Source organism: Chlorocebus sabaeus, chromosome 16 (genome assembly GCF_047675955.1).
Source record: "Chlorocebus sabaeus isolate Y175 chromosome 16, mChlSab1.0.hap1, whole genome shotgun sequence".
Classification (NCBI taxonomy): Eukaryota; Metazoa; Chordata; class Mammalia; order Primates; family Cercopithecidae; genus Chlorocebus; species Chlorocebus sabaeus.
Genome location: NC_132919.1, coordinates 30163238 through 30179787, shown reverse-complemented (window position 1 = coordinate 30179787; position 16550 = coordinate 30163238). Strand labels below are relative to the sequence as shown.

The 16550-nt window shown below is 43.7% G+C and overlaps 1 protein-coding gene across 2 annotated transcripts in view; it reads right to left on the bottom strand.

Moving 5' to 3' along the window:
* The window catches only part of SUZ12 (SUZ12 polycomb repressive complex 2 subunit), a 62988-nt gene that overhangs the window by 27707 nt on the left and 18731 nt on the right, over positions 1-16550 (bottom strand). For both annotated transcript variants that reach the window (XM_008010967.3, XM_008010969.3), the window contains 2 exons: positions 5552-5601; positions 36-121 (listed from right to left, as the gene is read on the bottom strand). In XM_008010967.3, the coding sequence (XP_008009158.1) occupies positions 36-121; positions 5552-5601 (136 nt within the window). The remainder of the gene's footprint in view (positions 1-35; positions 122-5551; positions 5602-16550) is intronic.

The following is a 16550-nucleotide window of genomic DNA, read 5'->3' as shown; positions in this document are numbered from 1 at the left end:
CATTTAATCTACCAATATCATTTTACTGACATTACCTTTCTTTTTTTGTGGCAAACTTTCACAAGCAGGACTTCCAGGGTAACAGAATTTTGTTCATTTTCTGAGTTTTGTGATGGCTTATCTAAATAGAAAATCAGCATTTTAAAATATATTTAAAAAATATATAAACACAGTATTCATTTTGTTAGTAAGTCAGGGAATTTAAAACAGATTTCCCATAAGACTTCTCAAAAGTTCACTCATTCTTTTTTCCTCAAATCAGTTCTAAACTTACAGCGAACTCTTTAAAAGCCTTTATATATAGTCTAAATAAACCATTCACAAGACAAATATTGTCCTATATGCTGTAATTTTTTTCCTGTTAGATATAGGTTTTGCTCTGTTACCCAAGGTACAGTGCAGTGGCACAATCACAGCTCACTGCAATCACAAGCTCCTGGAATCAAGTGATCCTCACACGTCAGCACGTTAGCCTCCTGTGTACCTGGGATTACAGGCGTGAGCCACCATGCCCAGGCTGTAAGTATAAAAAATATTCACTGGTCAGGCATAATGGCTCATGCCTGTAATCCCAACACTTTGGGAGGCCAAGGCAAGAATATCACTTGAGGCCAAGAGTTCAAGACTGGCCTGAGCAATACAGAGACCTCGTCTCTACAAAATGTCAAAAAATTAGCTGGGTGTGATGATGGGTGGCATGTGCCTGTAGTCCTAGCTACTTCAGAGGCTAGGTGGAAGGATCTCTTGAGCCAAGGAGTTCGAGGCTGCAATGAGCTATGACCCTGTCACTGCCCTCTAGTCTGGGTGAAACAGTGAGATCCTGTCTCTAAAAAAAATCTATACATTTCTATGTTTTTATATATATATGTGTGTGTGTGTGTGTGTGTGTGTATATACAGACTCGCTGTCACCCAGGCTGGAGTGCAGTAGGGCGATCTTGGCTCACTGAAACCTCTGTCTCCCAGGTTAAAGTGATCCTCCCATCTCAGTCTCCCGAGCAGCTGGGACTACAGGTGCGCACCACCACATCCAGCTGATTTTTTAAATTTTTAGTACAGATGGGGTTTCACCATGTTGGCTAGGCTGGTCTTGAACTCCTGACCTCAAGTGATCCACCCGCCTTGGCCTCCCAAAGTGCTGGGATTAACAGGTGTGAGCCACCACATCTGGCCATTATTTACTGAATATTTCTCATTTGAAGATTTAATATCTTTGTTTTTCAGACAAGGGTCTGGTTATGCTGCCCAGGCTGGTCTCAAACTTCTGGGCTCAAGTGATCCTCCCATTTTAGCCTCCTAAGTAGCTGAGACTACAGGCACATGCAACTGGGCCGGCTTGAAGATTGAACATTTATGATAATACACTGCTAGTCAAATGTAATTTTGACAAATACAGTTAAAGCTTCTTGGCAGAAAGAATAAATGAAACTAGTTGCAGAAGGGCCGGGTGTAGCGGCTCACACCTGTAATCCCAGGTGGCCGAGGTGGGCGAATCACTTAAGGCCAGGAGTTTGAGACCAGACTGGCCAACATGCTGAAATGAAATCCTGTCTCTATTAAACATATAAAAATTAGGGGCCGGGTTCGGTGGCTCAGCCTATTGTAATCCCAGCACTTTGGGGGGCCGAGGCGTGCAAATCACCTGAGGTTGGGAGTTCAAGAGATCAGCCTGACCAACATGAAGAAACCCCATCTCTACTAAAAATACAAAAAATTAGCCAGGCATGGTAGTGCATGCCTGTAATACCAGCTACTCTGGAGACTGAGGCAAGAGAATTTTTTTTTTTTTTTTTTGAGATGGAGTCTCGCTCTGTCGCCCAGGCTGGAGTGCAGTGGCGCAATCTGGGCTCACTGCAAGCTCTGCCTCCCGGGTTCACACCATTCTCCTGCCTCAGCCTCTCGAGTAGCTGGGACTACAGGCGTCCGCCACCGCACCTGGCTGATTTTTTTTTGTATTTTTAGTAGAGACGGGGTTTCACCGTGTTAGCCAGGATAGTCTCGATCTCCTGACCTCGTGATCCGCCCGTCTCGGCCTCCCAAAGTGCTGGGATTACAGGCGTGAGCCACCGCGCCCAGCCGAGGCAAGAGAATTGCTTGAACTGTGAGGTGGAGGTTGTGGTGAGCTGAGATCGTGCCACTGCACTCCAGCATGGGCAACAAAAGCAAAACTCTGTTTCAGAAAAAAAAAAAAAAAAATTTGGCTAGTGTGGTGGCACCCGCCTATAATCCCAGATACTTGGGAGGCTGAGGCATGAGAATCACTTGAACCTGGAGGCAGAGGCTGCAGTGATCTGAGATCAAACCACTGCACCCCAGCCTGAGTGACAGAGGAATTATTTTCTGGAAATAGAGATATTGACAGAGTTCACTATCTTATTTACATCAATATCAAGAAAAATAAAAACAAAGTAAAACTGAGCAATCTTTGAACTTTATATATTTTGTCATGTAGATAGGAAAAAAGCTTAATCTGACTACTTCCCAAAAATTTCAGTGATGGGTAAACTATGTGTTCTATACAGGTCCCTGAGAACAAAGGGCTAATGAATGTATAAAATTAAATTAAAATTATAAGCTTCTGAAGAATTAAAGTCTAGACATGTCAGAAGCACCACAGAAAACAAAATAGGATGACTAGAAATAAGGACTACAAGCACACCATTACAAATAATTGAAGGAAATCAAAAACAGTAATGCTACCCAGGTTACTTCTATATAAAAAATAGACCAGCCGGGCGCGGTGGCTCAAGCCTGTAATCCCAGCACTTAGGGAGGCCGAGACGGGCGGATCACGAGGTCAGGAGATCGAGACCATCCTGGCTAACACGGTGAAACCCCGTCTCTACTAAAAATACAAAAAAAACTAGCCGGGCGCGGTGGCGGGCGCCTGTAGTCCCAGCTACTCCGGAGGCTGAGGCAGGAGAATGGCGTAAACCCGGGAGGCGGAGCTTGCAGTGAGCTGAGATCCGGCCACTGCACTCCAGCCCGGGCTACAGAGCAAGACTCCGTCTCAAAAAAATAAAAAAATTTAAAAAAAATTAAAAAAAAAAAATAAAAAATAGACCAGATCTAAGGTAAAAACTAGAAATTATATTAGCTGCTAATACAAATATGAGATTTCAAATTTCTTACACAAAAACCCTAAAGCCAGTCTCAGTGGCTCACACCCATAATCCCAGCACTTTGGGAGACTGAGGTGAGAGAATCACTTGAGCCCAGGAGTTTGAGACCAGCCTGGGAAATGTAGTGAGATTCCATCTTAACAAAAAAAATTTTTTTAATTAGCCAGGCATGGTGGGGATGCTTGTAGTTCTAGCTGCTCAGGAGGCTGAGGCAGGAGGATCACTTGAGCCCAGGAGTTGATCACACCACTGCACTCCAGCCTGGGCGACATGAGCAAAACCCTGTTTCAAAAAAAAAAAAACACACAAAACCCAGAGAGTCATTTAAAAATGGTTATATAAAAGCAGTCTGACAATTGGCAAGGTTGTCTTTTGTCTTTTTCAGATAGGGTCTCACTCTGTCAGTCAGACTGGAGTACAGTGGTGTGATCTTGGCTCACTGCAGCCTCAACCTCCAAGATTCAAACAATCCTCCCACCTCAGCCCCCTGAGTAGCTGAGACTACACAATAGCTAGGACTATAGGCATGTGCCACTGTGCCCAGTTAATCTTTTTTTTACTTCTTATAGATAGGTTCTCCCTGTGTTGCCCAGGCAAGCCTCAAGCAATTCTTCTATCTCAGCCTCCCAAGGTGTTGACATTATAGCTGTGAGCCACCATGCCCAGCCTAATATTTGGGACTTTTTGGAGACAGGGTCTCACTCTGTTGCCCAGCCTGGAGCAGAGTTGTGCAATCATAGCTCACTGTAACCTTGAATTCCTGAGCTTACGCAACCCTGCCACCTTGGACTTCCAAGTACCTAGAACTACAGGACATACCATTATACCTGGCTAATTTTTGTACAGATGGGGTCTGTGTTGCCCAGGCTGGTCTTGAACTCCTGGCCTCAAGTCATCTTCCGGCCTCAGCCTCCCAAAATGCTGAGATTACAGACATGAGTCACCATGCCAGGCCTCATTTTCAATCTTTGTTTCTTACTAAACAATACCAAGACAACCAAACTGGCATGTTTCTAATAATGGTTTTATTCCACTGCATAATAATAAAAAGATATACAGTATACACAGACTTATGATGGACAAGCTGATAAGTATTTTTCCCTTTTTTTTCCCTGGAGATACAGTCTGGCTCTGTCACCCAGGCTGGAGTACAGTGACGCAATCTCGGCTCACTGCAACCTCCGACTCCTGAGTTCAAGCAATTCTTCTGCCTAAGTCTCCCAAGTAGCTGGGATTACAGGCGCCCACCACCACACCCAGCTAATTTTTGTATTTTTAGTAGAGATGGGGTTTCACCATATTGGCCAGGCTGGTCTTGAACTCGTGACCTCATGATACACCCACCTCAGCCTCACAAAATGCTGGGATTACAGGCGTGAGCCACTGCACCCGGCCGTATATTTCCATTTTTAAAATAACTCTAGGCCGGGCGCGGTGGCTCACGCCTGTAATCCCAGCACTTTGGGAGGCCGAGGCAGGCAGATCACGAGGTCAGGAAATCGAGACCATCCTGACTAACATGGTGAAACCCCATCTCTACTAAAAATACAAAAAATTAGCCGGAAGTGGTGGCGGGTGCCTGTAGTCCCAGCTACTTGAGAGGCTGAGGCAGGAGAATGGTGTGAACCTGGGAGGCGGAGCTTGCAGTGGGTCGAGACCGCGCCACTGCACTCCAGTCTAGGCGACAGAGCAAGACTCTGTCTCAAAAAAACAAACAACAAAACAAAACAAAAAAACAACTCTAATTCTTTCCAGCATGCTTTGAGCTTTTACTGGAGTAATATACTATGTAATTTCCTTTGAATAATATCTAAAATATTAATATATGCCATTGGTAATAGAGGTTATTTCAGTTGTTTTACTGTCTTTTTAAAACATGACGCAATATCATTAATTCAAAATCTTTATGCATAAAAGGTTCTACTGAGGAGATTCTTTACCTATTGAAGTTCTAAGACAATTTGTTAAAATCTTCATCATTAGCCAGGCGTGGTGGCTCGCACCCCCTTGGGAGGCCAAGGCAGGTGGATCACGAGGTCAGGAGTTCAAGACCAGCCTGGCCAGCATGGTGAGACCCTGTCTCTACTAAAAATACAAAAAATTAGCGGGGCATGGGGCGTGTGCCTGTAATCCCAGCTACTCGGGAGGCTGAGGCAGGAGAATCACTTGAACCCAGGAGGTGGAGGCTGCAGTGAGCCGAGATCACACCATTGCACTCCAGCCTGGACAACAGAGTAAGACTCTGTCCCTCCCGAAAAAAAAAATTTTCATCATTAGCCTTTATAACTTAAAGCTCAAAAACATCAGAATCAACATTTGTTTTCCATTAAACATAATTTTATAAATTTACACTCAGAAGCCCCACTTTTTTTTACATTCACAAAGGTATCTTGCTATTAAAATGCCACTTAATTACTTTTAAGTACATACCATTTTTGTGGAAGAAACCAGTAAATGTAAGCTGCAAATGAGCTGACAAGCTAAAAAAAAAAAAAAAAAAAAAAAAAAAAAGGAAAATATTTTATCATTTTAATGCTCTGTAGTAAAATAACCTAGACTTTAAAATATAACATTGAAATCAAAGTTACTTCAGCTCATTTATAAATATTTGTACTCAATTGTTATTCAGGCCCATGACTCTATGCTTTCCCTGAAATATGACATCCAAAAATGTGTCTATACACCTAACAAAACATAAGCATCAAAAAACCGCTCACAACTCACAAAAAATAAAACCACAAAAACACCAGAGCAAGGCAGAAAAAATCAGACCACTAAGTTAGAGGCCAGGTAATTTACTGTGTTTTAGTGTTCTACCTATAAAACGATAGCAGGTATGCCTTCCCACCTTCAAAAAAGGAATTTTGGAAGGTTTTTGGAATTCTTTTTGTTTTGTTTTAATGAAGTTTTAATCAATGACTTCATCAAAAGGAAATTTTGAAAAGGGTAGCTAAATCCACACAAAAAAATTTGAATATTCTGAAGCTATGGAAATTCAACCTTCCCAATAAAAATGATATAGAACCATTACTTTACACTTCAAGTAGCAATGAAATACACAATTACAAATCTGATATAGATGTATAATTTACTGTTTCAATATATCATTTTCACTGTTAGTTTTAGAAGCTATGGAAAAGTAAAAGAAAGCATGAACTAGAACTAGTGCTCCTTCTATTTTCACAAATATTAACAACAGAAAAAACTGTAAGGATGGGATAAAATAAACAGAAGCATCAATAAGCTTTTGAAGTATCTTTAAACTGTAAAACAGAATATAGTTGTTGATCAGGAGACATTCATAAGTTTCCTGAGCATAGTTTCCACAGTGTGACTTGTATAGATACCAGATTATGGAGGGCTATACAGAACAGATGGTGGGGAAATGAAAGTAGTACTGATACCTTATTTAAGGCATTTACTAATGGGCACTAAAGACTAGTAAAGAGCATATATATATATGTATTTTTTAAATGATGGTGACAATCTAGGCATTTTTGTAATCACATGGGAACAGTTACAGAAAGACACTGCACCAAGAGAGTACTAAGGAGCAAGTAATGACTGGAAATAAGGACATATTATGAAGAGGTTAGCCTTGTAAATTTGACCAGGACTTCTCTTTCTTTTTTTTTGATGAAGTTTCCCTCTTCTCGCTCAGGTTGGAGTGCAATGGCGCAATCTCAGCTCACTGCAACCTCCGCCTCCCGAGTTCAAGCGATTCTCCTGCCTCAGCCTCCCAAGTAGCTGGGATTACAGGCGTGAACTACTGAGCCCGGCTGGACTCCTCTTTTTCTAAGATAGAAAAATAAGAGGCAAATAAGTAAGACATTTCCATGGAAGATGGGGGCTATCTCCATCTACTTAGTGAAATAGGCCATGAAACGGTCTGCTAAAAAAACTACAGGGTGGGCTGGGCACAGTGGCTCATGTCTGTAATCCCGGCACTCTGGGAGGCTGAGGCAGGGGATTACCAGCTCAGGAGTTCAAGGCCAGCCTGGCCAGTATAGTGAAACCCCGTCTCTACTAAAAATACAAAAATTAGCCGGGCATGGTGGCACGTGGCTGTAGTCTCAACTACTAGGGAGGCTGAGGCAGGAGAATCGCTTGAACCTGGGAGGCAGAGATTACAGTGAGCCGAGACTGCGCCATTGCACTCCAGCTTGGGCGACAGGGGGAGACTCCGTCTCAAAAACAAAACAAAACAAAACAAACAAAAAAAACAAAAAAACCCTACAGAGTTGGGGTTTTAAAGGGCATTTCTAGAACAGTAGTACAGAAAGTATGGTGAGGGCCTGGTGCAGTGGCTCACAATTGTAATCCCAGCATTTTGGGAGGCCAAGGCAGGAGGATCACGAGGTCAGAAGATCAAGACCATCCTGGCTAACACAGTGAAACCCAATCTCTACTAAAAATACAAATATTAGCAAGCATGGTGGCATGCGCCTGTAATCCCAGCTACTCGGGAGGCTGAGACAGGAGAATCACTTGAGCTCAGGAGGCAGAGGTTGCAGTGAGCCGAGACTGCATCACTGCACTCCAGCCTGGGCAACAGAGCAAGACTCCATCTAAAAAAAACCAAAAAACAAAAAACACAAACAAACAAACAAAAAAAAGTATGCTATCAGTAGAGGACAAAATTATTATGGAAGAGTAGAACTATAAGGGTCCAAGCAGAGTTAGAAAGCACAGGGCTGGCGCCTATGGCCATACCACCCTGAACGTGCTGAATCTCGGAAGCTAAGCAGGGTTGGGCCTGGCTGGTACTTGGATGGGAGAAAGCAAAAATATGAAGTTAAAAACTGAGAACGGCCGGGCACGGTGGCTCATGCCTATAATCCTAGCACTTTGGGAGGCCGAGGTGGGTGAATCATGAGATCAGGAGTTCAAGACCAGCTTGGCCAACATGGTGAAACCCCGTCTCTACTAAAAATACAAAAAAAAATTAGCCAGGCGCAGTGGCAGGAGCCTGTAATCCCAGCTACTCAGGAGGCTGAGGCAGGAGAATCGATTGAACTTGGAGGGCGGAGGTAGCAGTGAGCCCAGATCGCGCCATTGCACTCCAGCCTGGGCGACAGAACGAGACTCCGTCTCAAAAAAAACCAAAAAAACAAAAAAACTAAGAACCACCACCACAACTTAAGTATCAGCCAAGCATGGTGACTCATGCCTGTAATCCTAGTACTTTGGGATATGAGGCGGGTAGATCACGAGGTCAGGAGATCAAGACCATCCTGGCCAACACGGTGAAATCCCGCCTGTACTAAAAATACAAAATTAGCGTAGTCCCAGGTACTTGGGAGGCTGAGGCAGGAGAATTGTTTGAACCCAGGAGGTGAGGGTTGCAGTGAGCCGACATTGCGCCACTGCACTCCAGCCTGGGCAACACAGCCAGACTCTGTCTCAAAAAAAAAAAAAACCGTAAAAACCTATTCTGTATAAACAATTCATATATTATAAACATTTTTACATGAATCAGGTAATTTCTACATGCCATTTTACTAAAAAGACAGCATTATCCTAGAAAAAGTTCCATAAATACTACCTTACTATAGCAGAATTAGCTAAAAGCCAAAATATAAGTGAAAGAGGAACTACAATTCTCACATTAGAAGATAATCCATTAGTCACAACAAATCTATCCTACTCTTCATTGCGTCAATTAAACCTACATACTAAGATCAGATTAACTTTTTTTTTTTTTTTTTGAGACGGAGTCTCGCTCTGTCGCCCAGGCTGGAGCGCAGTGGCCGGATCTCAGCTCACTGCAAGCTCCGCCTCCCAGGTTTACGCCATTCTCCTGCCTCAGCCTCCCGAGTAGCTGGGACTACAGGCACCCGCCACCTCGCCCGGCTACTTTTTTGTATTTTTTAGTAGAGACAGGGTTTCACCGTGTTAGCCACGATGGTCTTCATCTCCTGACCTCGTGAACCACCCGTCTCGGCCTCCCAAAGTGCTAGGATTACAGGCTTGAGCCACCGCGCCCGGCCCAGATTAACTTTCTTAAGAATCTATCTTTTTTTTTTTTTTAAATCTATCATTCCTTTCTGCACATCTACTGAGACCCCAAATACCAAATCTTTGGTCTAACTGCTGAAATGGTTCCCATTTCTTGTTCTATGAAAGCCTTACATATAAAGATAGAATAGAATTTATAAGAGTCAGAAAATCCAAGTTTGAATTCTGGTGCCACTTATTCGCTGTAGTCTGTTATCTTATAAAACGAGGATATTTTCTCTCACAGTGTGAGGCTTCGGATTTTGTTTTTGCTTTCAGTCAGGGTCTCACTGTGTCACCCAGACTGGTGTGCAACGGCACAATCTAGGCTCACTGCAACTTCCAACTTCCAGGCTCAAACGATCCTCCCACCTCAGTCTCCAAGAGTAGCTGGGACTACAGGCATGCACCATCACGCCTGGCTAATTTTTGCATGTTTGTGGAGTCAGGGTTATGCATATTGCCTAGGCTGGTCTCAAACTCCTGAGATCAAGAGATCCACCTGCCTCAGCCTCCCAAAGTGCTGAGATTACAGGTGTGAGTCACTGCGTGCCTGGCCTAAGGTTTTTTTGTTGTTGCTGTTTTTTTTTTTTTTTTGAGACGGAGTCTCGGTCTGTCGCCCAGGCTGGAGTGCAGTGGCGCCATCCCGGCTCACTGCAAGCTCCGCCTCCCGGGTTCACGCCATTTTCCTGCCTCAGCCTCCCGAGTAGCTGGGACTACAGGCGCCGCCACCTCGCCCGGCTAGTTTTTTTGTATTTTTCAGTAGAGACGGGGTTTCACCGTGTTAGCCAGGATGGTCTCGATCTCCTGACCTCGTGATCCGCCCGTCTCGGCCTCCCAAAGTGCTGGGATTACAGGCTTGAGCCACCGCGCCCGGCCTTTTTTTTTTTTTTTTTTTAAGGTTTTAATTCAATTAATTTTTTTTTCTTTTAGAGACAGGGTCTCACTATGTTGCCCAGGCTGGTAATGAACTCCTGGGCACAAGTGATCATCCCACCTCAGCCTCCCAAAGTGCTGCGATTATAGGCATGAGCCACTGTGCCCAGTCAGGCTTGCAGAAAGTAATAAAGTAACCAGCAAAATACTCTCTCCCTCTTCTACAAAGACCCTAAACCCAACCAATCAAGAGCTAAATGACCACTTTATCCCTTTACAAGCACTCCTATTTACCACTTTTTAGTCACTATTTTTCCATACACATCTTTTTATTAGTGTCCCTAGCATCTAGCAGTGTCTTACAGAAAGTCACCCAACAAATTTTTTTTAATAAGATAATGTCCTAGAGTAACACAAATGTAAAGGTCTGGAATCAAGGCCCATTACATTGCAGTACTATTAGTATTATTTACATTATTTTTCTGAGAAGTGTGAGGGTAAGCTCCAACTATGAAATGCCAGAAAGATCTTACATTTATTTACTCCAGAGTATATTTTAAATCAGTGTTACTCAAAATGTGGTCTACAAACTGAGGTCACTAGGAAAAATGTTACCATTCTACAACAACTCAAGAAATTGAGAATAATACTAAAAACACACTGAAAATTAAAAACAAATAAACAAAATGATCTTTCACCACAGATGATTTGAAACAGTTTTAAATGGTACATTATACCTTACATAGGATAGCATGTATAACCAGCTTTTTCTGTTTTGTTTTTCATTTGAGATGGAGTCTCACTGTCGCACAGACTGGAGTGCAATGGCGTGATCTCAGCTCACCGCAACCTCCGCCACCCAGGTTCAAGCAACTCTCCTGCCTCAGTTTCTGAGTAGCTGGGATTACAGGTGCCCGCCACCATGCTGGGTTAATTTTCCTATTTTTAGTAGAGATGAGGTTTCACTATGTCGGCCAGGCTGGTCTGGAACTACTGACCCGCCTCGGCGTCCCAGTGCTAGGATTACAGGTATCAGTACTGTCCCCAGCCAACCAGCCATTATTATACTAGTGTTTCTTTGTGAGAAAGAATTTTTTTTTTTTTTTGAGACGAAGTCTCGTTCCGTCACCCAGGCTGGAGTTCAATGGCGTGATCTCGGCTTACTGCAACTTCTGCCTCCCGGGGTTCAAGCCATTCTCCTGTCTCAGCCTCCTGAATAGCTGGGACTCAGGCACACGTTGCCATGCCCAGCTAATTTTCTGTGTTTTTTAGAGGAGAGGTTTCGTTGTATTGCCCAGGTTGGTCTCAACCTCCTGAGCTCCGGCAATCTGCCTGCCTTGGCTTCCCAACGTACCAGGATTACAGGCGTGAGCCACCACGCCCAGACTTTTGAGAAATAATTCTAAATTTCAATTAACCAATTTTAAAAGGTAGCTTTGGGGCTGGGCACGGTTTGTAATCCCAGCACTTTGGGAAGGAGGTGGGGAGATCACTTGAGGTCAGGAGTTGGAGACCAGCCTGGCCAACATGGTGAAACCTTGTCTCTACTAAAAATACAAAAAATTAGCCGGGCATGGTGACACCCACGTGTAATCCCAGTTACTCAGGAGGCTGAGGCAGGAGAATAGCTTGAACCTGGGAGGTGGAGGCTGCAGTGAGCCAAGATCACGCCACTGCACTCTAGCCTGAGTGACAAGAGCAAGTCTCAAAAATAAATAAATAAATAAATAAATAAATAAATGTAACATTGGGAATGTGACTTGCTATGCATGATTTCCCCTTCCCCACCTAAAAGTAAACACTCTGGCTGGACGCAGTGGCTCACACCTGTAATCCCAGCACTTTGGGGAGGCTGAGGCAGGCAGATCACGAGGTCAGGAGTTCGAGACCCATCTGACCAACATGGTGAAACCCTGTCTCTACTAAAAACACAAAAATTAGCCGGGCATGGAGGCGGGCACCTGTAATCCCAGCTACTCAGGAGGTTGAGGCAGGAGAATCGCTTGAACCCGGGAGTCGGAGGTTGCAGTGAGCTGAGATTGCATCACTGCACGCCAGCTTGGGCAACAGAGTGAGACTCCGTCTCAAATAAAAAATTAAACACTCTGATATGTACCTAGAATAAAGTGTACCAATGATTCCTTCCATAGGTGGTTTCTTTCAAGGAAAAGGGCAAAGTTTTCTCTCTCCCTTCCCTCTCCCCTCTCTTGTGGCTACTTTGTCCACATCTTAATTGGTTAGGCTGGACCAGATGAACGGGAGGAAAAGAAACATGTAAGACTCGTCAGGATTATTTGGTTTTAGGCCACAAAAAATCTAGTTTTAGATGACCAGAATAATATATAAGAAACTTAGTTCATCCATGTGATGTGTTCCCTCTATCTTCTCAGGAAGACACATGATAACAAGAAATCAGGTAGAGAATTTGAAATTTTGAGATGCAAATTTCAGCACTCCAAGCACAAACATCTGACAGTCCTGATACAGTCTACAGAAAATGATGCTAAGCTAATTCATAAGAGACTGACACTTTGAAATATAATTCAAGGAAGAGCCTCCCATTTTAAGAACAGCCAGATTCCACAGAGGAACTAGTTTTTATAACAAGAGGAGACCAAGATTAGGGCCTCTAATTTATATATGTGAATCTGCTAGCGGCAGGTATAAGGCTTCATTTTAAGGGCAGTATTACCTCAAAACAGGACAAGTCTAATAATCTACTTGGTTTCTATAGCTAGATGTTAGCTATTCAACTTTTGTTATATACATTTTATCCTATGATATGTAAAGCTGAGAACCTCATGTCTACATCAAGTCTAATATTCTGAAACCCAGGATCTCAAAATATAGGGGGTTAGAAGCACTTTGTAATGAGAAGATAAAGGTGAATGGTGGATGATGTGTATCTATTAATCATAAATGGATCACTCTGCAGAAGTACTGAAGAAAACAAAGGAATTACTACAAAACCAAAAATTATACAAGGAATATTTTTAAAATTTGTTCTTGAATATTCAAATTTTTAAGAATCAGATATGCTCAAGTGGCAACTGATGAGGCACCTTTAAGAGTAAGTATGCAAAAAGAAATGTGTATAGCCCAGGTTCTGAAAAAAGAACAAAAACTCAAGACTGAAAAGACAACAATTTCAAAACAACTTCAAAACTTACAATCAAGGGAAAGTGCATTAAAAAAAAAAAAAGGGAAAACATCAGATCTTATTAATGGTGGGAAAGACACACAACCAACCTAAGAGGTAGTCTACAGATTTTATTTATTTATTTATTTTGAGATGGAGTCACACTTTGTAGCCCAGGCTGGAGTGCAGTGGAGCAATATCTGCTCACTGCAACCTCTGCCTGCTGAGTTCAAGCAATTCTCCTGCATCAGCCTCCCAAGTAGACGAAATTACAGGTGCACACCGCCATGCCCAGCTATTCATTTATTTATTTATTTATTTATTTATTTATTTATTTATTTATTTATTTATTTTTGAGACAGAGTTTCACTCTGTAGCCAGGCTGGAGTGTAGCAGTGTAATCTCGGCTCACTGCAACCTCTGCCTCCCAGGTTCAAGCAATTCTCCTGCCTCAGCCTCCCAAGTAGCTAAGAATATAGGCACATGCCACCATGTCCAGCTAATTTTTGTATTTTTAGTAGAGACGGGGTTTCACCATGTTGGCCAGGATAGTCTCGAACTCTTGACCTCATGATCTGCCCATTGCAACCTCCCAAAATGCTGGGATTACAGGCATGAGCCACCGCACCCGGCCTAATTTTTTGTATTTTTAGTAACGATGTGGTTTCACCACATTGGTCAAGCTGGTCTCGAACTCCTGACCTCAAGTGAACCGCCTGCCTCGACTTCCCAAAGTGCTGGGATATAGGCGTGAGTCACCATGCCTGGCCAACCTAAAGATTTTAAAATGCGGCTAAATGTACAAAATAGGGTAGGAAAAAATCATTAATATGATAGTTCTCTTTAAAATAATTTAATAGGTCCGATGCAGTGGCTCACGCCTGTAATCCCAACACTTTAAGAGGACAAAGTGGGCAGATCACTTGAACTCAGTAGTCCGAGGTCACGCTGGGCCATATGGTGAAACCTCATCTCTACAAAAGTACTGTGAGTACACATAAGGTGAGCCAGGACCAGGCGCAGTGGCTCATGCCTGTAATCCCAGCACTTTGGGAGGCTGAGGCCGGTGAATAACTTGAGGTCAAGAGTTCGAGACCAGCCTGGCCAACATGGTGAAATGCCATCTCCACCAAAAATACAAAAACTGGCTGGGGCCAGTGGCTCATGGCTGTAAGCTCAGCATTTTGGGAGGCAGAGGTGAACAGATGACCTGAGGTCAGGAGTTCGAGACCAGCCTGCCCTACCAGGCAAAACCCTATCTCTACTAAAAATGCAAAAAAATTAGGTGGGCGTGGTGACGGGCGCCTGTAATCCTGGCTACTCGGGAGGCTGAGGCAGGAGAATAGCTTGAACCTGGGAGGCGGAAGTTGCAGGGAGCCAAGATCATGCCACTGTACTCCAGCCTGGGCAAGAAGAGAGAAACTCTGTATCAAAAAAAAAAAAAAAAGAATTTAAAAATTATGCGGGGGGCCAGGTGCGGTGGCTTAAGCCTGTAATCCCAGCACTTTGGGAGGCCGAGACGGGCAGATCACGAGGTCAGGAGATCAAGACCATCCTGGCTAACACAGTGAAACCCTGTCTCTATGAAAAAATACAAAAAGCTAGCCGGGCGAGGTGGCGGGCGCCTGTAGTCCCAGTTACTCGGGAGGCTGAGGTAGGAAAATGGTGTAAACCCGGGAGGAGGAGCTTGCAGTGAGCTGAGATCCGGCCACTGCACTCCAGCCCGGGCGACAGAGCAAGATTCCGTCTCAAAAAAAAAAAAAAAAAAAAAAAAAACTTATGCGGGTATAGGGCCACATGCCTGTAATCCCAGCTACTCAGGAGGCTGAGGCAGGAGAATTACATGAACTTAGGAGGTGGAGGTTGCAGTGAGCAGAGATTACACCACTGCACTCCAGCCCGGGCAACAAAGCAAGACTCCATCTCGAAGGAAAAAAAAAAAAAACAATGTAGCCGTAGCAAGGTAGTACCAGCTAATCAAGAGGCTGAGGCGAGAGGATCTCTTCATCCCAGGAGGTTGAGACTGCAGTGAGCCATAATCATGCCACTGCACTCCAGCCTGGGCAATAGAGCAAGACTCTATCTCAAAAATAATAATAATAACGATAGTAATAAAAATAAGACCAGGCACGCTGGCACAGGTCTGTAATCCCAGAACTTTGGGAGGCTGAGGTGGGTGGATCACTTGAGGACAGGAATTCAAGACCAGACTGGCTAACATAGTAAAATCCAGTCTCTACTAAAAATACAAACATTAGCTGGGCGTGGTGGCACACATCTGTAACCCCAGCTACCTGGGCGGCTGAGGCATGAGAATCCCTTGAACCTGGGAGGCAGAGGTTGCAGTGATCCGAGATGGCGACATTGCTGAGCCATAGACTGAGACTGTCTCAAAAATATATATATACACACACACACACACGTATATACTCTATATGTATACGTATATATATTCTATATACTATATTCTACATGTAGAATATACATAGAATATATATGTAGAATATACATAGAATATAGTACATAGAATATATATACATATATGGAGAGAAAATACTCTATATATACGTGTGTATATATATATAGAGAGAGAGAATAAAATAAATAATTTAATAACTTTTTTACACACCACAATACTAGGTGAGAAGTGTAATAATAGCTGAGGTGGGTGGGGAGGGTTTTCTGTGATATCTTGAGGTTCTGAAGTGACCAAAGAGCAGCATCCTGCTCCTGGAACTCAGATTACAATCCTAATCATCATATGTACTGGTCTGATGTTAGAAGAAACAGAAGAATGCAAAAACAGTAACTATATATATTTAAAAATGGACTGGGTGCGGTGGTTCATGCCTGTAATTCCAGCAGTTTGGGAGGCTGAGGCGGGGGAATCACGAGGTCAGACTGAGACCATCCTGGCCAACATGGTGAAACTCCATCTCTACTAAAATACAAAACATTAGCCAGGCATGGTGGCGCATGCCTGTAGTCCCAGCTACTCTGGAGGCTGAGGCAGGGGAATCGCTTGAACCCGGGAGGCAGAGGTTGCAGTGAGTCCAGACTGCTGGCGACAGAATGAGACTCCCTCTCAAAAAAATAATAATGGCCAGGTGCAGTGGCTCACGCCTGTAATCCCAGCACTTTGGGAGGCCAAGGCGGGCAGATCACGAGGTCAGGAGATTGAGATCATCCTGGTTAACACGGTGAAACCCTATCTCTACTAAAAAATACAAAAAATTAGCCAGGCGTGGTGGCGGGTGCCTGTAGTCCCAGCTACTCAGGAGGCTGACGCAGGAGAATGGTGTGAACCCGGGAAGGAGGAGCTTGCAGTGGTCCGAGATCGCACCACTGCACTCCAGCCTGGGTGACAGAGCGAGACTGGTCTCAAAAAAAAAATAAAATAGGCCGGGCGCGGTGGCT